Source organism: Notamacropus eugenii, chromosome 4 (assembly GCF_028372415.1).
Source record: "Notamacropus eugenii isolate mMacEug1 chromosome 4, mMacEug1.pri_v2, whole genome shotgun sequence".
NCBI classification, from domain to species: Eukaryota; Metazoa; Chordata; class Mammalia; order Diprotodontia; family Macropodidae; genus Notamacropus; species Notamacropus eugenii.
The window spans coordinates 473709435-473732645 of NC_092875.1; the positions used below are offsets into that span (position 1 = coordinate 473709435).

The 23211-nt window shown below is 41.4% G+C and overlaps 1 protein-coding gene across 2 annotated transcripts in view; it reads left to right on the plus strand.

The window, feature by feature from the left end:
* Nucleotides 1–4175: 4175 nt before the first annotated feature.
* Nucleotides 4176–23211, plus strand: part of CMYA5 (cardiomyopathy associated 5) — a 121940-nt gene continuing 102904 nt past the window's right edge. Inside the window, exon 1 of one of the 2 annotated variants that reach the window (XR_011966532.1) lies at nucleotides 4176–5123. Coding sequence is in view for 1 of the 2 variants with exons in the window: in XM_072606437.1 (XP_072462538.1) it covers nucleotides 4981–5123 (143 nt within the window). In the remaining variant the exon portion in view is untranslated. The remainder of the gene's footprint in view (nucleotides 5124–23211) is intronic. The other variant, XM_072606437.1, reaches the window with a different exon arrangement.

Genomic DNA, 23211 nt, shown 5'->3' on the forward strand with positions numbered 1-23211 from the left:
GCTGGGAAGGCATCTGTGTGAATGTTGACATACTATTCCCTCAATCTAGACAGATTTGGAGGACCATTAACTTCTGAGATAATCTATTCCATTTTTGGACAACAATAATTACTAGAGTTTTTTCCTTACATCAAGCTTCAGTCGGCTTCTCTGCAATTTCTACCCATTGTTCTTTTTTTTTTAACATGTAATTTTGTTTATTCATTTTTAGATTTTGACATTCATTTCCACAAAATTTTGAGTTCCAATTTTTCTCCCCATCTCTCACCCACTCCATAACACCTTGCATTCTGATTACCCCTTCCCTCAATGAGCCCTCCCTTCTATCACACCCCACCCTTCCATTATCCCTATTTTCTCTCTTTTCTTGTAGGGCAAGATAGTTTCTGTATTACCTGTATTTCTTATTTCCCAGTTATGTGCAATAATAATTCTCAACATTTGCTTCTACTACTTTGAATTCCAACTTCTCTCCCTTCCTCCTTCCCCACCTATCCCCACTGAGAAGGCAAGCAATTCAATACAGGCTATATATGTGTTGTTTTGCAAAAGATTTCCATAATAATAATGTTGTGGAAGACTATCTATATTTCCCTCTATCCTATCCTGCCCCCTATTTATTCTATTCTCTCTTTTGACCTTGCCCCTCCCCAAGAGTATTACTTCTAATTATTCCTTCCTCCCATTTGCCCTCCCTTCTGTCATCCCTCTCACTCCACTTGTCCCCTTCTCCTCTACTTTCCTGTATTGTAAGATAGATTCTCATACCAAATTTGTGAGCCAAATATGAAGAGAGAAAGCTTCACTTTTCCCCTCTCATCCCTTTCTATTTCTCCTCCACCGAAAAAAGATTTTTCTTATCTCTTTTACGAGTGATAGTTTGCCCCATTCCATTTTTTTCCTCCCAATGTATTCCTCTCTCACTCCTTAACTTTATTTTTTATAGATATCATCCCTTCTGATTCAATTCAACCTGTGCTCTGTGTGTGTGTGTGTGTGTGTGTGTGTGTGTGTGTGTGTGTGTGTGTGTGTGTGTGTGTGTGTATAATCCCTCCATCTACCCAAACACTGAGAAAAGTCTCAAGAGTTGCAAATCTTATCTTTCCAGGTAGGAATGTAAACAGTTTAGCTTTAGAAAGCCCTTTATAATTTCTCTTTGCTGTTTACCTTTTCATGCTTCTCTTGATTCTTGTGTTTGAAAGTCAAATTTTCTATTCAGCTCTGGTCTTTTCATCAAGAATGCTTGAAAGTCCTCTATATCATTGAATGACCATTTTTTTCCCCTGAAATATTATACTCAGTTTTACTGGGTAGGTGATTCTTGGTTTTAATCCCAGTTCCTTTGACTTCTGGAATATCCTATTCCACGCCCTTCTATCCCTTAATGTAGAAGCTGCCAGATCCTGTGTTATCCTGATTGTATTTCCCCAATACTCCTGTTGTTTCTTTTTAGCTGCTTGCAATATTTTCTCCTTGACCAGGGAACTCTGAAATTTGGTCACAATATTCCTAGGAGTTTTCCTTTGGGGGTCTCTTTCAGAGGTGATTGGTGGATTCTTTCAATATTTATTTTGCTCCTCTGGTTCTAGAATATCAGGACAGTTTTTCTTGATAATTTCATGAAAGATGATGTCTAAGCTCTTTTTTTTGATCATGGCTTTCAGGTGGTCCCATAATTTTAAAATTGTCTCTCCTGGATCTATTTTCCAGGTCAGTTGTTTTTCCAATGAGATATATTTCACATTATCTTCTATTTTTCATTCCTTTGGTTTTGTTTTTTAACTTCTTGGTTTATCATATAGTCATTAGCTTCCCTAAACTCCACTCTCATTTTTAAAGGACTGTTTTCTTCAATGAGCTGTTGAACTTCCTTTTCCATTTGGCTAATTCTGCTTTTTAAAGCTTCCTCCTCATTGGCTTTTTGGACATCTTTTTCCAATTGAGTTAGCCTATTTTTAAAGGTGTTATTTTCCTCCGCATTTTTTGGGGGCTCCTTTAGCAAGTTGTTGACTCACTTTTCAAGCTCTTCCATGGCCTGAGCCCATTGCATATTCATTTTGGAGGTACTGGAGGCAGAAGCCTTGACTTCCTCTGACAGTATGCATTGTTCTTCCTCACTCAAAAGGATGGAAGGAAATACCTGTTCACCAAGAAACTAACCTTCTATGGTCTTATTTTTTTTCCCTTTTTTGGGCATTTTCCCAGCCAGTTACTTGACTTTCTGAATTCTGGGTCCTAGTGCTCCTCCTCCCCCCCACAATGCATCATTCCAGATTTGATCCAACTAGTACATCCAATATAGGGCTGTTGTCTCTTTGATACTTTAATACTGGACACCATGCCTTAATGCTGCCTAATGTTTTAATACCTTTTTTATGTGTATTATTTAGCCATGACTCTCCTATTCAGTAGTTAGAGAATTAATTTAAAAATTAGTCATGTTCAAACATGATTCTCTCAGAAAAACCTGGACTCACATGAACTGATACAAAGTGAAGTAAGCATTGGTTCCTTGACATATCACGTTTGAGAGCCAGTAGACTGGGGAACTCTGTTAGCAAAATAGAAATTATAATCATCTAATTTAAATGCCTGTTTTAACACATGGAATTTGTTTTCTTGTTTTTATAATCAGTTCTATCCACAAATCCTTCTGAAAGGAACCCTGGAATTTGTCCTCTCTCCCCACCAGTGCATAATGTAGCAACAGAGAGTGAGGGGCTTCAGTCTCCCAGAACCATTTTATCTGTTGGGCAGCAGATGGGCAAGGTATTCTGAATTTCATATCTGTAGATGGTCATTCTGGGTATGATACAACCTACTCCAAGGAAGTAATTTGGCCCTACAAGGAAGGTCATCCTCTGATCTCTAAACAAAGTGGAAAAGTCAAAGTGGTCAGTATGACAAGGAAGATGATTGGACACCATGTCCGCTCTGGATCCTTACGCCACATGGTTAGGGTGCAGGGGAAAGGTCTGGATAGCTTGGGCAGCTATTTGGAATTCCAGTGGTGACAAAAACCCTGTAGACCAAATTCTTAACCTAGGATCCACGAATTGATTTTAGTGGGTCAGTGAATTTAGATGGAGGAAAAATTAGTCTTTATTTTGATATGATTGGTTTCCTTTGTAATCCTATTTTATTTTATGCATTTAAAATATTATTCTGTGAAGGGGTCCATAGGCTTCATCAGATTATTTAAAGGAGTCCATGAAACAAACAAAAAGGTTAAGAACCCTATATCCTCCCAAATATTTGTAGTGGTATTTTGTGTAATAGCAAAAAGATGAAAACAAAGTAGATGCTCATTAACTGGGAAATGCTTAAATGAATTGTGGCACATAAATGCAATGGAATACTGCTGCGCTGTAAGAAACTAGAATTCTAATGAATACAAAGAAAAATGGAAAGACTTACATTAACTGATGCAGAGTGAAATTAGGAAAGCCAAGAAAACCATAGACACACTACCTTCAGCAATGTATATGGAAAGAATAGTCAACATAAACAATAAAAAGCGAATGTGCAAAATTACAAAGAACAAGCATGGCCTCAAAGAAGAGGGACGAGATATGTGCTCCCACTCCTTTGCGGAGTGGAAGTCAAGGGACGAGACACATTGCATACATTTTTCAGATTTTTTCTTGGTGGTTCTCATCTGTCTCCTCCATTTTAAACAATTTTCCTTGTTACACTGCCGGTTCTCCAACTCTCTGGGATGGGAGAGGAGAGGGGAAGAGGCAGTAAGAGGAAATGTACACGATGTGAAAGCAAAAGATAGCAATAGAATTTTATTTTTAGAAGGAAATCTTCCCCTGGACCTTGAGCTCATGTGGAACATTTTCTTCCCTTAGTCTTTTCTTCTGGATTATAAATGAAGCTAATAGGCGGGTAGGTGGTGTAGTCAGCCTGGAGTCAGGAAAACTTGAGTTCAAATCCAGCCTCAGACGCTTGCTAGCTGTGTGTGACCGTTGTTTGCCTCGATTCCCACATCTGTAGAATGGAATAATAATGGCACGCACCTCCCAGGCTTGTTGTGAGCATCAGTAATAATTCCGAAGTGCTTAGCGCAGTGCTTGGCACATCATTAGCTCTATATAAATATTACCTATTGTTAATTCCTTGCAGTTTGGGTGTATGTGCATGAGGTGGCTGGTGGCTAGGCGTTGGCTGGCACAGGCAGGCGGCACCTACAGGGAAAACAACTGTTTCCCCAAGTCGAGTAATATACATACTCCCCAAATCCTGGAAACCCCACCCACACACCCTCCAGGACCTTTTCCAACGATCCCTGTACTGGCGGAGATGGACAGAGAGCATCCATCCCTTAGCATTTAAAGCAGAGGTTCCCAAGGGGAAAGAGCAGGATTTGCTGGCCTGCCAGGGGCCACCCGCTTAGAGAAGATTTGGATGGTGGGGACGGTGGGGAGACTGAAAGAGAGAGGGAGTTCGCAGCACAGCGGGCTTGCTTGGGCTCTCCATCCACTTCTCTCACCTCACCCCATCTAGGTGAGAAGAGCGTCCCATCCTACCCCTCCTCGGGGGTCTGAACGGGCAAGAAGCAAGACTGGTTGACTAAACTCCCTTCCCCCAGCTCAGAAAGAGCAGCTGACACCCCCTTGATCCCCGGGAGCCCGCCCGGGGTGTGGATTTCCAGAGCCTGCCAGGGCTTTGCCTAAAATGGAGAGGAAGGAGGGCTGGTCCGGAGGCTTGGCAGCGGCAGCACACGCGGGGAGAGAGACAAGAAGCTGGAACTGCAGCTGCATCAGAAACTTTGACGACTTCTATTTAAAGTTCCCCCTCTCCTTCCCCCCCAACCCATCCCCGCTCGCCAAGGCTCGGGAACCTGAGCCCGGGCGCAGGACGACCTGACAGACAGAAGAGCCCCGGCCGCAGGTCCGGAGGGCAGTTAGAGGGGGAACACCAAGGAGGTAGAGCAGGGAAGGAAGGGAGCCGCAGCCGCAGCTAGCAGCCTGAGAGATGGACAGCGCCCAGTACGAGTCCGCTGCGACCTCCGAGAGCTACCTGGGCTCCGAGGAGGAGACCGAGCTGGACACCGAGGAGGAGACGGAGGGAGAGGAAGAAACCACCGCAGAAACTGAGGAGGAGCTGGACAGCAGCAGGTGGGCTCTCCCCTCCCTTTCGCCTCTGCCTCTCCTTTCTTCTTTCCCTCCTTTCCTTCCCTCTCAGCCTCCCGTCCTTTCTCTTTGCCCTCTCCCTCTTCTCCCCTCCTCTCCCCCCCTTCATGGAGGCGGGGAGGGGAAGGGGGGCGGTTCTTGCTAAGGAATTCACCCATTTCTTATGACAAATCAAAAAGCAGACATCAGAGCAGAGGGCTGGAGGGACTTGGAGAAAGAACGGGCTTCCAGTTCGCTCTTCTCCCCAAACACTTGGCTGGAGTCTCCACCTGGGACGCGCTTCCTATTTAAAGAGTTAGCAGCAGGTGCTGTTCCCTCGAGTGACGGACAGCTCCGGCTGCTGAAAGTCTGGCCCTTCCACCGCCCCATCCCCTCTTTTCTTCCTGGACCCTGGGGACTCGGTGATCTTGTTTACTAGAGTATCTGCTTAGGTGAAGCTGGTTGCATGTCTCCTGCAGTGCGCTGGAGCAGTCAAAAGCTTGAAGTGCCACAAGACTTGGAAACAACCTGGAACTTTCTTCCCCCCCTGGGAGGGCTAGGAGGCAATTCATGTTTGCTTTTCATTCTTTGACAAGATTTTAGGGACCACATTAATAGGGCGCTAGCACTGAGCTACTGCTATATTTTGTGTTATATTAATGCAAAGCCTTCCGTTTATCTGGAAGAAGTTAAAGAAGATTGTCCATGGTTCCATTTAAGCATAAATCATAAACTCACACTGAAAGAAACCTTATGAGCTATGCAGTTCAGTCCCTTGTTTTACAGCTGAGGCTTTGAGGAACCCGTAAATCAAGTGATCCGGCCAGGGTCTCACTGGAAGTGCTGGAGGTAGGATTTGAGTGATCTTCCCCCTCCACTCCATTTGTGGTCCCCAAAATCAAAGCCTACTTTAGTGTAAATGTGACAATCTGGAGCCATTTTTTCCTGCAGCCCCCATTTCCTTTTTTCTTTCTGAAAAGAAAACAGCAGCTCACATTTATCTGGTTTATTTATAAATGGCCTCCTATCAACTCCCTAAGGTAGGGTAATTGAAGCAGAACCATCCCTGCTTTACAAATGAAAGAACAAACTCAGAGAGGTGGAGACTTGTGACAAGACTAATAAGTAGCAAAATTGGGAATCTAGCCCAGTGACCTGACTCCAAGCCCCATTGCTTTTTCCACTACACCTTTAGGTCTAGATGATACGGGCAAAGCCAGTGTTATCTGTATTTTTCACATTTTTAAAAAAAATCTCACCTTTTTATCTTAATTCACAGAAGTTCTTTGAATTTGATTTGTATGCCTATAAAAAATTATCTTTCTAAAACTACCAGAACTTAAGCACTTTGGCCTTGTCTGTTTTTAGTGGTCAGGGAAGGAAGCCTAAGCAAAAAGCATCATTACCTCCTCCAAGGAGGCTCCAAGAAATCAGCCAAGTTGTCATTTGCTGTTGCTGCTGCTTCACAAAGTGGTGCAGATAAGTAGTAAATACAGGATGTATATAAAATAAATGTAAGCTATTTTGGTGGCCTGGAAGATTGGCAATTGTGGGAATCGGGAAAGACTGTTGGAAGGAGGTGACAGTTAAGCTGATGCTTGAAGGAGAAATTGTTTCCAAGAGACCAAGTTCAGGAACACAAGGCATGAAGAACAGTCCATGACACAGAGACTGGAGATGACTCACATAGGAAGAGAGAGGTAGAAAACAGGTAAACCAGTCTGCCTGGAGGCTAGGATTTGTGAGGGAAAGCAATATGGAATCAGCCTGAAAAAATTAGCCTGGAACCAGATTATGAGGCAGTTTAGCTGCCAAATCGAGTAGTTTGTATTTTATCTTTAAAGCAATAGAAAGCCATTGAAGCTTCTTGAGCAGAGGAGTGACATGGTCAGACCTACACTCTAGGAATATCAAATTGCATAGAAAGTGGTGATCTGCACTGGTAGAGGGAATTTCCCACAGGGAGTTCCCTATATCAATGAAACCACAGATCCAGTCCCTATCCCATCATTGCTATCCAACATAGCCCATCCATGCCTGTCCCAGGCAGCTTTTGCCCAAGTCTTCTTTTCCTCAGTCTCTTCATAGTTTCTTATCTGATAAGCTGTTAACCATCTGCTTACTCCCACCCAACAGTAGGCAACTCCTTGCCTACTGAGGGCTACTCATTTACCACTCTTTTATAGAGCAGACTACAACTGGCAGAACATTTTTTTCATCACAACCTTAACTAGATAATGTAAGTATGATTAATGTCTCCATTGTAGAGTCTTCTTTAATCTTGATGATGACATTGATAATAGCAGTAGGGACCGCACTTGCAATTTTATTGGTCTAGGGAGTTCCTGGTGAGGAAATTCAGTCCCTGCTCTGCAATTTAGGCCTTACAGACTTGCCTAGAGTAGTGAAAGAAATGACTTGCTCAGGGTCATACAACCTGTCTGCACCAAAGGCAAACCTTGAACTTGGGTCTTCTTGGCTCTAAGGTGACTTTCTATGCCTCATTGCCACATAAAATGTCTGGCCAGGTCCCAGCTGGCAAGAGAGAAGGCAGAATTGCCAAAGAGACTCCTGACTATCTGACTCTGGCTTCCAATTTTAGCCTCCAAGGTAGCTGCAGGGAAGGATGACAACCCTTACCCTTTCTTTGCCTTCAGCTGTAGCACGAGCTGCCTTGGTCAAAGCTGGGACTAGAGCAAGGTTTCCAAAGCTGGTCAGGTCTTGGTGCTGCTGTCACTGCTGCTGATGGGGTGGGTGGGAGGAGGGAGGAGAGTGGTCCCTTTTCCAAGGCAGCAGCTCAGCATTCCACACACACACCCCTACCCCCCACCTCCTGCTGGGTTTCTGAGCAAGAGAGCCCTGGGATAAAAAGATTAGCCTTCCAGGGGTTCCAAGTATACATGAACTTGGGATCTCTGAGATACTCTTCTAGCTCTCCAGCCATGTTATCTTGAAGGCCTTGACTATGCTGGTAGTAATGCAAATGAACGTGAAAATAGTTTGGGGGAGGGGGAAGGAAAAATATTAACCTGAGGGCATGAATGAGTGGGCTACCACAAGGGTGGGGGTGGGGTAGGATGGGGAAGGGTGCTCATCATTGGGTAAAGGGGAGGGTGGGAAGAGTGGCTCGGAGGTGGAGGTAGGGAAATGAATCTCACCTTACCCTTCTTCAACATTTTACCTAGAGCTAGCCCTACCTCATATACCCAAGTGTGCTAAAGTTGCCCTGAAGATTATATGCAATTCAATTCGGCAAACATTTATTGTCTGCTGTCTGCCAGGTTCTGTGACAGGTGATGGGAAAACAAAGACAAAACCACAGACTCTTCCTGCCCTTGGGGGGCTTATCTTCTACTGGATCTTTTTCATTAATGGCCTGTACCTTCTGGGATTAGATTTTGATCCCAGGAAGACTGAGTTAGGGTGTGGAGTTCTGTCTTCTAAGGATCTTTGTTTATCCTTAGTGACCCTTAGTTTCCTTTTTATCCACCATTGAGGGAAGGAGGCCTTTGGTCCCAATTCTTAAAGGGATTGAGAAGATAATAGAAAGACTATGTTTTTCCAGATTGATCGGCTCATGTATTTCAATGTTCCTGAGAAAGATTAATTGTTTCCCAAAAGACTCATACAAAAGTAAGAAGAAGTTTCTTGTGGTAAAATCTCACAATGTGCGTGTGTGTGTGTGTGTGTGTGTGTGTGTGTGTGAAGATATAAGTACACCTGACTTGTATAAACCACAGCTTTCGGATCTGGTCAGATCACAGTACTGAGGACCAGTCCAGAACTTCTTCACCTTTTCTCAGTCTTAGACCCTTTGGCAGACTGGGAAGACCTATGCATCCCTTCTCGGAATAATATTCTTATATACATTAAATGAAATGTACAAGATTATAAAATGAACCAATTATAGTGAAATAAAGTTATCGAAATGTTATTTTTTTTTTAAAACCAAGTTCATGAATTCCAGGCTAAGAACCTCGCAATCTAGTCTAATCTCATTTTAAAGCTCTCAGGAAAGGATTAAATGATCTGACTAAGACTTTCTGGGCTGCGACTAATATCTTCTGACTCTTAATCCAGGGCCCTTTCTGCTGTGTCAAGATGGAAATGAATTACACTTAAAAAACAAAACCAAACCTATTTTAACAGAAGTAATAAACAAGCTATAAGCTGTACATCATCTGGGAGAATAAAAAGTGGTAACTGCAAAAAATGCTTTGGTGTCTAGGTGACAGCACACATTACCCTAGACTCTTTTAGTTGACATAGAGTGTGTGTGTATGTATATATACACACATATATGTATGTATGTATTTACATGCACATACATATATATGTATATGCAGATATATGTGTGTGTATATATAGGTATATATCTCAGATTTTTATTCTTTCTCAGAAATATATTATGTAATAATTCCTTTTAAAATAGATTGTTTAAGACTTTCTTGGACTACAGGTAACCAAGAAGTGTTGATTTGGTGTCCTTACCTACTAGCTTTATTGGGTGCTGTTGTTATAAAGGAATCAAGTCAGAAAGAGGATTATCCAGAAGAGGTTGTAGCATAAAAATAAAACCACCAAAAGAATAAAATATTTAAAAATATATAGTTTAGCCTCATTTTTGCCTTGATGTAACTCAAATTATCTACTTATGTGTAACAAGTATCCTTCAGCCTCTTCTTTATTATTTTCTGCACACACAGATGACTATCAAGAAATAAATGCCTATTCTTTCCAGCTTCTTTAAAAAATTTTAATGTATTTTATTTTTTCCCCAATTACATGTTAAAACATTTTTTGTCCTATCAATGCCAATCTGATAAGAGTGAGACGGTACCTCCGAATTGTTTTAATTTGCATTTCTCTAATCAGCTGTGATTTAGAGAATTTTTTCATATGACTATAGATTTACAGCTTCTTTTAAAGGAGAGATCCTTTAAAACTTTCCAGCATTTTTGAGTGTCAGGATAATGTTATGGAAAGACTATATATGAGATTTGGAGTCAAGGAGCCTGAATTCAAAATCTGATTCGTTTACTAGTTCTATGACCTTGAATAATCATTTAAACTCTCTTTAGATCTCAGTTTCCTTATCTGTAAAATGGTCTTTGAGGTCCCTTCCAGCTCTCAATCTATGACCTTATAGTTTAGTGGAGCCAATTCTAATTTCCCTCATTCATACATGTGAAATTCTTTCCACAACAGGGCCTAGGTCATAGTTGCCTCTTTCAAGTATGACTTTCTCAGGGTCTATTTAAAATAAAATAATTGCTATTCATTTGTCATATTATTTTTTATCAGAAGTGATTTAAGCATTTGATGAAATCATTGTAGGAAACAATTCTTTTGGCAGTTAAAGGAAATGTGCTAGAATTTTACCTTATCAACTTGAAACAGCCTCCATCTTCATGTATCTATTTATAGAGTTCTTATCCACTGAAGGACTTCTTTAGGTATTTTGAGAAAATGAGCCACTGCTTGGAGGTTGTTGGATAAAGTTGGTATTAAAAGGGGTGGCTACTCAGGATGCCAGCCAAAGGGAGCAGAGAAGGAAGGAAAGGGAAGAACTTAGAGCCCCCAGATCACAGAATTCAAGTATCGACTGTTCAAGATTCCCGGTGCCCTGGGGATGACTTTGTTTCAGCAAGGGAAAAACAAATAGTTTATTCTTCTGTCACAGTACGCGATATCTGGGGGATATTGTCAGCTGTGAAGGACTGTAAAAAGTGATGTCTGTGTCCTAAATCTGGACACTGGATCCTCGACTTAGATTCTAGACAGAATTGTCTCCCTGTTTTACCCATCAAAGCTCGAAGGAATCTCAGAAGTTAGCTCATCCAGCCCTTCATTTTACAGATGAGGTCCAAAGAGGGAAAATGGCTTGATTAAAGTCACAGTTAATCCAATCACTGAACCAAGACAAATGCGGGATTCCTAGTTGCCAGACTACTGCACCACACTATCAAAGATGTGGTGGAGTCACAAGGAGGGATGCAGTTTGTTAGAAGGAGAAACCGTTTGAGGTTCAGGTATTTAGAGTTGGAAGAGGCTCTTAGAGGTCATCTAATCCTACCCCTTCATTTTACAGATAAGGTAACTGAGGCTAGAGAAGGTAAGTCTAAGTCAGCATTTGAATCCAGGTTCATTGGCTCCGATTCCGGTCCTCTTCCCATTTTTGACCAACTTGTTACCTATTAATCCATCAGTGATGGATTTTGGAGTTATTACTTGTGAATAAAAATACTTTCAGTTCCTAATGTTTAAGTCACTTTAATTCAGTCCAGCAGATGGTTACTGAGTGCCTATATTGTCTGTAAGACACCATGGTGTTGTAGTTTTCTTGGTAAAGACACTGGAGTAATCTTCCATTTCCAACTCATTTTACATATGAGGATACTGAGGCAAACAGGGTTAAGTGACTTGCCCAGGATCTCACAGTTAGGAAGTGCCTGAGGTCAGATTTGAACTCAGGAAGATGAGTCTTCCTGATTTGAGGCCCAGCACTTTATCCACTGCGCCACCTAGCTGCCCTTATTCACTTGCCACTTGCTAATTGTACCTTGGCATCTGATGGTTTTCCTAGGAGCTTTGGATGCACTTTGAGTTTCAGAGGGGACTGTGATAAGTCTGGAGGGATTCCTCAGTTAAGATCTCCGGGGTCAACATTCCCACTTTCTGTGACTTGTCAAAGGGAAAACATTCCAGTCACTCAAGAGGCCTCTGTCGCTCACACACCAGCCACGTCACAGTCAGTAATGCCTGATCTTAAAAGTCACAGAGAGGTCAGAAAGGCTCAGAATCAGCTTTGTTTAAAGACTCTGAGAAAGCCATGAATTAAGGTTACCAATGTAGTTTCAGTTCTGTATCTTAATCAGATAAAGTGGGAGGATTAATTCGTTCTATTTTTCACACTACCAAACTAAATGCTAAAAGCCTTCAGAATGTGGATCACTTGGCCTCCTGCAGTTTTTAACTCTGAATAAACGTGGAAATGTTCATGTGTTTAATCAGTTTGTAGTATGCTGTGTGCAGATTTGCCTCATTTTAAGAGAACCTAACATATGCAAGATTAGACTTACAAAACAGATAATTTTCATTATGAAATAATTCCATAAGGGAAATATACCACAATATTCCTTAGTCAGCTCACCTAAAATATTTTAAAACTGTATTTGATTTCTTAAATTTACAAATAAAAAACAAATGCATTGCGCAGTAGAAACAGCAGATTTGCTTCCTATTAAGACACCAGCAGTGTGACCCTGGGCAGATCACTTAACCCTGTTTGCCTCAGTTTCCTCATCTGTGAAAGGAGGTGGAGAGAGGAATGGCAAACTACTCCAATATCTTTATCAAGAAAATCCCAAATGGGATCACAAAGAGTTGGATGTGACTGAAATAACTGAACAAGAGAACTCACCATATGCAAATCCAGATGTACCAAACAGATAATTTTGATTACAAAATAATTTCATAAGGAAAATTCACCGTAATAATTCCTTAATCAGCTCACCTAGAACATTTAAAATACTATATTTGACTTTTTTAATTTAAAAATTAAAAACAAATGCATTTTGCTGTAGACCATGAGTTCAAGTCCTGCTCTGTTACTTACTACCTGTGTGACTTGGGGCAAATCATTGATCTTCCTTGGGACTTAACTTCTTCATCTGTAAAAGAGGGGATTAGATTAGCTGGCCCACCCCGGAGGTTCTTTCCAGATCTAAAGCAATGATTCTATATTGATTGTGTGATGAATGAAAAACTGAGAGATTGAGTTTCTGGGAAATTAGTGATCAATGTATTAATTAGGCTAGCTAATAATCAATAAATCCATGGTTAGTGGTCTTTCTTGACAACCAAAGACAAAACATATGGAGAGCTTTAAAACTTTAAATAATCCTTGAAAAGGAACTCCCTTGACAACTGAAAATCAACACTGATTGGTGGACATCTAATGAGGAGGTGGGCTACAAGTCTTCAGCTCCTCCTTCAGAGAACATGGTTTGGTCATGAAACTCAGCCTCCTCCAGCAATCTGGGCAAAGGAATCCATCTCCATCCAGATCACTCTGGTTGGTTTTCTCCTTCATGAGCTGGGTCACCCTAAACTAACATGAGGGGTATGAGGACTGGGGCTTTTTCCTTGGGGTAACAATTTGATGAGATTGGATGTGGTTTATACTGTAAACAGAAGTTAGGTCTCCTAGTGGGGTGGGGTCCCATCCAAGACTGAAGAGCAGGTACTTTTAGGGTGAAAACAATCTCATCAATCAGTCATGTCCTTTGGAGACTGACTTTTTATGGGCGCTGGACCTTAGGGAGTTAATAAAGGAGAAAGCCTGGATCCCAAATTAATAATTGGTTATTGATAGAGTAGTAAAATAATCAATTCTCTAAAGTGCACCAAGTGAGACATATATCCATAGAGTGTTAATTCTTGGAGACAGATGTCCTGTGTTAATTCAAGTTAATAGTCCTTTCATCTACCAACATCGTTAGTCTATATAGGCTGTACCTTATATGTATGAATTCTATTAACGTCCCTCACTAGCTTCAAGGCTCAGGTCTGATGCTATCTCCCTTCTAGAGAAAATCCTTTCCTGATCCATGAAGCTATTAGGGCGCTGCTCCTTCTGTGAGAGGGGTTCTTAATATGAGCTTTGTGGAATAGATTTTTTTGAAAACTGATGACTTTTTAAAAAATGTAGTTGGTTTCCTTTGTAATACTATGTATTTTATTTTATGCATTTGAAAGTGTGGTCCATGAACTTCACCAGGCTGGCAAATGGGTCTGTGGCACATAAACACTTGGTGATACTCTCAGGCAGCATTGGTTGTATAGAAGATAAGCTATGCTCTCCTTAGACAGTAACCACCTTTGGAGTGTGGGCCTGGCCACTTTCTACTCCTCTTTTCAGCTGTGCTAGGGCTCATGACCTTCTCTCCAATAATGCCTCTCCTCCACCCCACACCAAAGATGAAGAAGAAAGAAAAAGAAAGAAAAGGGATATTGAGAGTGAATTTGCCTAAAGTACCTAGTTCTTTCTCACTAGCTTCCACGTACCACCTAAATCTCCCTATTCATGACTCAAAGACCAGGTCCTAAGTCATGTGACTAATCTTTCTCTGCTGTTGAGGGGCTTATAAATATTAGCCACAAAAAACTCACAAAAATCTCTTCCATATCGTGCAAGCTCTCAGTCAGAGATTCAAAGAAGTTTGTCCTCCTACTGCCTCAACAATCCAGAAAGAGCATTTTCTCTCTCTGTCGGTCTCTGTCTCTTTGTTGTCACCCAAGGTTCAAAATTATGAACATACACAAATCACAAAGAAGTTCTTTTCAATCAAAGTTTGCTTTTAAGAGTAGGACAGCTTTTAAGGTATTGCCAAAATCAAGAACTATCAAAAATTTCAAGGATATAGAAAGCTTGGAGTAAATACCATCTCTAGGCAGAGGGGGAGGGAAGGAGAGTCAAGCATTTTACCCTCTTTTCTCAACTCCAGCTGTTCCAGCCATTCCCCTTCTTAGGGGTTTGAATAGGTGGAGACAGCAAGCTGGGAGACATCCACATAGTCTTGACATCCGAAGTCTTAGCATTCATTCAAAAAGCCTCCTGGAATATCTTTTTCTCTATTTTTCCATTTGCCAGTTTACACTGTAATAGAAATTGTCCAAGGATTTATTACTGCCAATCATAATTATCATTATGTAGAAGCATGGAAAAACTGGCTTTCTATATGCTCAGAGCATAGACTCACTGTATACAAAAAACATCAGTGAACTCTGAGCAACAGTTTCAACATTGTTACAGAGGTTTCAGTTACGTAGGCAGGATGGGCAGAATGACGTTTTACAGAAGGCAGGAGGGGAAAGTAATGATTTACACATCAAAGAACAGATAGCAGAAGGGGAAGATCTATAACAGCTTCAAATAGGAGGCTAGTCAAGAAACACAGAGGAGATAACTGGAATTGGACTAAGGGTATAGCTATAGCTAGCTATGTGACCTACTCATCTTAAGTTAAAGGGTGGTAAGAAAGTGAGGCCAAAAATTCTCTTATCTTAACACTATGGTGTTCTCCCTTTTCTATTTTCTTCCCTGGGGCAGCTAGGTGGTGCAGTGGATAGAGCACCAGTGCAGGAGTCAGGAGGACCTGAGTTCAAATCTCACCTCAGACACTTGACACTCACTAGCTATGTGACCTTGGGCAAGTCACTTAATCCCAATTCCCTCATCCTGGGTCATCTCCAGTCATCCTGATGAATATCTGGTCACTGGATTCAGATGGCTCTGGAGGAGAAGTGAGGCTGGTGACCTGCACAGCCCTCTGTTACTCAAAACAAGGTCAAGTGCAAGTCATGTCATCATTTGTCTGATGGCATGGTCTTCTTCAGCAACGAAGGATGAACACACATTTTCTCCCCTACCTCTCAAGGTATTTCCCTTCTAAATAAGAGGAGCTTACACTACAATTCCATAAGTCCTTGCAGCTAGACTCTGGAAGCTCCCTCTACCTACCTGCACAAGGCTTGGTGTGTTTCCAAGCCTGGTTACATAAAGATTATTTTACTCACAGTAGAATATAAGCTTCTTGAAGGTAGGGATAGTTTTCTGTTTTCATTTGGGTCCCTAGGACCTAGCATACACAGTTTCTGGCACATGACTGGTACTTTATCAGACTGTGTCCTGAAAAAATCCCTCTGTGCAGGGGGTGTGATTTGGGGTCCCTGGGGAGATTCCATGTTTGTAAAGCAGGGTTCTTAGATCTTTTTATTTTAAGTCAGTGACAAACATATGGTATAACAGGAAAATCCCTGGTTCTTCAGTCACAGTTTGTTGTTCAGTTGTTTCAGCTGTGTGTGAGTCTCTCTGAGCTCATTTTAACTTTTCTAGGCAAAGATACTGAAGTGGTTGCCATTTTACAGAGTGTTGAGTGACTTGCCCGGGGTCACGTAGCTAGTATTTGTCTGAGACTGGCTTTGAACTCACAAAGAGGAGTCTTCCTGATTCTAGGCCCCAAGCTCTATCCACTGTCCCCCAAATGTGTAAATAATGTTGTTATTAAGTCATTTTTCATGTCCAATTCTCTATTACCCCATTTGAAGTTTTCTTGGCAGAGACACTGGAGGGGTTTGCCATTTCCTTCTTCAGCTCATTTTACAGATGAGGAAACTGAGGCAAGCAAGGCTAAGTGACTTACCCAGGGTCACATAGCTAGTAAGTGTCTGAGGCTAGATGTGAACTCAGGGAGATGAGTCTTCCCATTTCTAAGCCCAGTGCTCAGTTAGAGGACTTGTTTCAAATTTTGTCTCAGATATTTATTACCTGTGTGACCTTGGGCAAGTTGCTTACCCTCCATGGGTTTCAGTTTCACATCTGTTAGGTAAGAGATTTGTACCAACTTGCCGCTTAACCCTTCTAGCTCAGGTCTATCATCACAAGGGGGGCCCTGATTATTGCTCAAGGGTCTAGCCTGAATGCAACCAAGGTTAGAGTTTGTGATAAAAACCACATGTCTTCAGGCAGTTAAGTGGTGCAGTGGATAATAGAGCACTGGCCCTGGAGTTGGCAGGACCTGAGTTCAAATCCACTTTCAAACAAGACACGACTCTTACTAGCTGCGTGACCATGGGCAGATCACTTAACTCTGTTTGCCTCCAAGAAAAAGGGGAAAAAAAACTACATGTCTTGGTCAAGAACTGTTGAAGCTGTACTTGGAGGAAGGGACAAGCTGGGATAGGAGATCAGACAGCTGACAATCACAAGAAAAGGATGAACATGCAGTGTCAGCCCTCCTCCTTTGACGTGAGCTAAGTGTGCCCAGGGTTTTATCTCTCCCTGAGATGTAACAGAGCAGGAATCTGCGGACTTGTAACAAAAATTCTTCTAATACAGTTTGAAGGACATAGAAATAGATTCTATAGTCTTTATTTTACCCTCTTTTATCCATCCCCAGGATATTCCAAATGCCTTAGAATAGCGTCAATGGGTTCTCTTGATTTATTTCAAACACCAAATTGTTATTTGGCCAAATTAATTTGAGAAACTCTGGCCTAACACCTTTGGCAGGGTGCATTGAATTAAAAATTAAATTAAATCAATGATATAAATAAATAAATATTAAGTTAAATTAAAGATTTAAACAAAATTAATGAATTGGGAAATGAACTCTGTAATACACCGTCAACTCTATAAAAGTTGTTTCATGACCTGACCATGTTTGAGTCTGTGACATGTGATAACGGAAGTGCAATCTAAGTCTTAAAATGCGTATTAGGTGGTTAGGAGACATCACCCTCCCAAATATCTGTTAAACCCGACTCCCCACTGTGAATTTGTAAAATGCAGACTGAGCCAAGTCCTGTCTACATTGAAAGCCAAACCAATTAGCAGCGAACTTTTGTAATTCCTGCAAAAAGTAGGAATAAAAACATTTTACATTGGTAAAAAAAAAGAAAAAAGAAAAAGACAAAGTCATTTGCCTTTGGCTGCTTGGCAAGAGCCAGGACCATCTTTACCTTGTTTTGATTTGGAATAAACCTTCAGAGAGGCTGCCCTAGAATGTCAACCTGACTGCCAGACACAGTCGCACTGAACTCAAAACTCCTTCATCTCTCTATAAAACCCAACAGTCTTCTGGTATGATTTATATAATTGAATTCAAAGGCATCCAAAGGGACGGTGGAAACCAGCCTGGCCTTGGCATTTTAAGGCACTGCTTCATCTCCAGGGCCCCAAACCTGGATGTCCTTCTAAAACCACTGACTCCTTGTTTGTCATCTCTCCTCCTCTCTCACACTAAATGAATTCATTGTTTATTAGAACTTCTATCTGGTATCCTCCCTTTCCAGCCCTCCGAAGACATGTTCTCTTCTGCCCAGGCTTTAGCTCTTTCCTGGTTTCAGTCTTTCTTCCACTGACATCTCCTCTGCCTCCTAACATGCTCAGGCCCCTCAGCCTGCTTCTCTCAGAAAGCTTTTCTCAACTTTGCTGCTCCCTGAAGCTGCTGTCCTCTCTCTCTCTGCTTTCACTGCCACAATTCTGAAGAGAACAGTCTGTACTTTCTGACTCAATTTCCTCACAACTTACTTACCGTTCCTCCTTCCCTCCCTCCCTCCTTCCTTCCTTTCCTCCCTCTCTCCCTCCCTCCCTTCCCTCCTTCCCTCCCTTCTTCCTTCCTCCCTCCTTTCCCTCCTTCCCTCCCTCCTTCCTTCCTCCCTCCCTTCTATCCTTCCCTCCCTCCTTCCTTCTCTCCCTCCTTCCTTCCCTCTTTCCCTCCTTCCTTCCTTCCCTCTTTTCCCTCCTTCCTTCTTTCCTTCCTTCCTTCCTTTCTTCCTTTCTTTCTCTATCTAGATATCATGTATCATGCATGTATGTACCTATATGTCTACATAAGTATGTATGTATGCATACATGCAAATACATACACATATGTGTGTATCTCTCAGCAACCATTTATCAAGCAACTTCATTATAGCAGACACCATACCTGGTGAGAGGGATGCAAATTCAAAAAGGAAACAGTTTGCTTCCTTGAAGGGCCTTGAGCTAGATTAGAGGATGCCACATGCTCAAAGAGAAGTATATCTGGGATATTTCCAAAGTGCACAGCAATGGGAAATCAGGAAAGACATCCTGAAACAGGTAGTACTTGAGTGGAGCCTTGAAAGAATCTGGGACTTCCAACTGTTGGAGGCCAGGAATGGTGAGCATTCCACATGGGAAACAATTTATACACAAAGAGCAAGGTGGGATCTAGACTCTCGTGCTTGCAGGATAGGATGTTGGACAGTTCACCTGGAGCAGAGTTTATGATGAAGCTAATAAGCCTGGAAAGATAAGGTTGGGCCAGATTGTGAAGGGTTTTAAATGCTAGGTGGAATACCTTGTATTTTATCTTCAGGACAATGGGGAGCCACTGTAGCTTCTTGAGTAAGGCGGTGACCTGATCAAACTTGAACTTTAGAAATCCCAGTTTCGCAGCTATGTAGAGAACGAGTTTGGAAAAGAGAGGGACTAGGTAGAGGGAGACCATTCAGGAGATTGTTGCATTAGTCTGAGTGAGAGGTCATAAGAGGTCCTGGACAAGAGTGCTTATTGTATGAATAGTGACAATGACAGAAAGAAAAGATAAATTGAGGAAGTGTAATACAGAAGACTTAGCTATGGGGAAGTGGGGCAAAGACAGAAGGAAGAGTCAGGGATGACTTCTTGGCTGTGAACTTTTGTAATTGGAGCAATTGAAACATCCCCAACAGAAAAGGGAGGGTAGGAGAAAGGGCAGATTTTTGAAAGAAAGATAAAGAATTTTATTTTGGACCTATTGAGTTTGAGATGCCTGTGGGGCATTTGGGTATCCTTGGATAATCTTCGATATTTCTTTTACTCATTCTTTAATGTGTGGATTCATGAAGATCCGAGTCCAAATTTGACCTCAGGGTCTATGATCCTGGGCAAGCCACTTAACTTCAGTCTTCTCAGCTGTAAAATGAGGATAATAACAGAATGTGTCTCACAGGGTTGTTGTGAGGATCATATAAGATAATGTTTGTAAAACACTAGCACAGTGCCTGGCAGATAATAGACATATACATGCTTATTCCTTTCCTTCCCCTTTTCTTAGCTCTCTCCTTGGAGTCTCTACTAGAATCAGGCTACTCTTACATAAGTATGTGTCTTGCTTATACATTCTCCAAGGATCTCATGAACTCAGGATCTTTTGATACTGGAAATAATGTCTTAGAGTAAGCAACAGAGTTGAAGGAGACCTTAGGAATCATCTAATATAAGACCTTAGTTTGTATCCCCTAGCTCAACATCTTGATTTTACATGTGAAAAAGCTTTCTTGGGAAACTCTGCCCTATGACTCACACAGGCACACAGATTTCTCCTTGGAAATAGGGGCATATATTTATTGCACATGTAGGATGAAAACAAGTGGATCCCTTTGGAAGAAATGTTAGCTCTGAGACAAATGTGCTTCTCTACCAGACAACTGCTTTAGACATGGAACTTTAATAGGTTCATTAGATCCCTTTACACATGAGAGTCACACAGCAAAGGCATTTACACATAGCTATTTTGACAACTCAATTCAGTAAAATATCAATTTGCTTTCTGGTACCACTGGAGGCAGTCAGTGGTGCAACTGGATAAAGGTACTAGATCCGATTCCAATTGTTACCTCAGACCCTTGTAAGCTGCATGACCTTGGTTAAGTCATTTAACCTTGTTTGCCTCAGTTTCTTCCACTGTCAAATGAGGATAATAATAGCACTGAAATTTCTATTTAGAAAGATATTTAGGAAAGACACAGAAGAGGAAGCTAAGGGAGAAGAAAAATTGGCAGCAAGGCAAATAACATTTTCTTTCTAATAAAAGTAAGCACAGATTTCGAGTTTCTAACATAGCGTTGAGACCCTAAAGCAGATGGAGAACTAGACAAGCAAGGTCTGGGAGGTAACAAAGGAGAGAACCAAAGGGGGAGGGGATAGTTGTCATTTGGTGAAAAATAACTCAGCACAGTGCTTCCTGATTCCAGACCCAGCACTTTATCCAGTGCCATGTATCCACCTGAATTTAGTCTGCAGGGCTGAACTACCTGAGAACTGAATGTTTGGTTCATGGTGACAAGTTTAGTGAGTCCTGCCTGACTCTTGAGTTCTTATATCTGAAATATGTACATATTTCAATCGAACATAAATAAACTCCTTGAAGACTAGAACCTTTTCTGTCACTTTATTCCAACACCTATCTTTGGTGCCTTGCATTTAGTAGGCAATAAACAAACGTTTATTTCATTGAACTGAATATTCTTGGGTCCGTGGGGAAACATCCTCCATGTAGAGAAATCCCTCTCTGCATCAGAATCAAGAAGCGTCACAGAATGGAAAGACAAGTCTAGAGTGAGTCTGGTGTCAGTGAACTTGGGTTCAAATCTCAGTGCTGATGTTCACTACCTTGTGTGACCTTGGGTAAATCTCTTAGCCACCCAAACCTCAGTTTCCTCATCTGTTAAATGAGAGGGTTTGGTTGGACTACGGGACGCTGAGGTCCTTTTCAGTTCTTGCTGGAGAATCCTATGATCATCGTTAGCAAAAAGGCCAAGGGATATAACTGGGTCGTGCAGCTCCTGTGACACCCGGACCAAGAGATGGCCCTAGGGAAGGGGGCCAAGAAAGGCAAAACAAAACAGAACATACCCCTCCCCCTCGTACCTGCTCTCCAGGAGTTTACATTTTAATGGGGGAGACTTTTCAATAACTGGATCTGTACAAGATATCGACGGAGCAGAGGGAGGTAACCTTAGAGGAGAGAGCCCTAGCAGTTTAGGGGTGAGGCAGAAGGCCTTCTGCCGAAGGTGGCATTTGGGATAAATCCTGAAGGAAGACATGTCATTTTCATTAAAATATGAACTTCTTGGGGGCAAGAACTGGTTGGGTTTTGTTTTTTTACTTTTTCTGTATCTTCATTTTCTTGGAGATACATTGTCCTTGTAACTATTTTTAAAATTGAATTTTTTTCCATTAAAAAACATGAATTTTTTTCCTCCATGTCCTCAGTACTTTATACAGTATGTCAAATACCAGGTGCTTGATCTCGCTTTTTATTGACTAGCCTTTCACTATACCATGCAGCCTCCCTTGAGTCAAAATAAATTCATTAATCCCTTCTTGGCTGATTATTAGTTTAACCAATCAATCAATCAACATTTACCAAGCACCTTCTATGGGCCAGGCACCATGCTAAGCACTAGAGATACAAAAAGAGGCAAAAGACAGTCCATGTTCTCGAGAAGCTTACCATCTAATGAGGGAGACAAAATGTAAAGAAATATGGGTAAAGCAAGCTATTTAAGGGATAAAAGGAAATAATGAACACAGGGAAGACTGTTTACTGATTTATTTTTGACCAAGGAAAATACTTGAATCCTAAGAACATTCACCTCAGTTTTGGCTGGTTTCCCTTTCTAGGTTCAATTTGTATTAGCGAATGCAAAAGCTAAGTGAATGTCACCTTATATTTTTGGTAAGCATTTGATTCAGCTTCAAGGTCATGTCCAAGTATGAGCAGACCAGAGGCATGTGTGTGGTGACTGCCAACTTTGGATCAGAATAGCTACCCAGCAGATCCAAGGCGCGCTCCAAAGGGACAGCTTTCTCAGCATAACCTTCCTACTTGTTCTTCTTCGAAGTCAGCAGTTCAGCTTAAACACAATGACCGACCAGGAAAGAAGCGTTGTCTTTTATCCACAGATGTCAGGTTTTTGCTTTGTGTTAGAGCCAGCAAACTACTTTGTGGAGTAGAAAAGAACAGTTAGAATTATGCTTCAGTTCGTTCTTCCCAGAGGTCATTGTTTGTTGAGCAAATGCCTTTTGCCTTGATGATGTGACAGCTCATTGGTAAATAAAATTGTACTTGTATTTGTACAAAGTTTTGTTTGATTTCACAAGTCTTGCATCACATTAGGGAGCCAAGAGTCAATATTTTTACTTCAAACCCAAAGGTCTTTTACAAACAACAATAAAAAATAATAATTTTTAGAAGGAAAGTGTAAATGGAAGCACTATATTGGTTTCTAGGGGGTTAACTTTCCTGGTAACCATATTTTAAAGTTAATTTTTTCTGTTAATAAGCATTTATTTTTCTCTTTCCCACCTCCCCTCACCTTTGAAAAGAAAAATAAAACCCTTATAAAATTTGTGTAGTCAAGCAAAACAAATTTCCATATTGGCTGTGTCACAAAATGTTTGTCTTATCCTCATCCTAACATAGCCCTTCCGCTACCTCTCCCCTTCCTGGTGGCCACTGCATTAGTATTTGTCATCAGTTTTCTCAGATATTTTCTTTTGTGGGCAAGGGATAGGACACAGAGCATTACGGTGGATCTTGGATTAAAAAAAAAGCAGAAGAGTCAGGTGCTTTATTGAAGTATTGTTCATGCGACTGGACAGCATTTGTAGTGACTCTTTTTATTAGTCTAGTATGGGGTCTTAAGGCGCAGAGGAAAAGAGAGCCTCACGTTCATCTGAACTAACCGTAGCACGTATTGATAGTAGACAGATTGATTTAGTGGACAAACGATA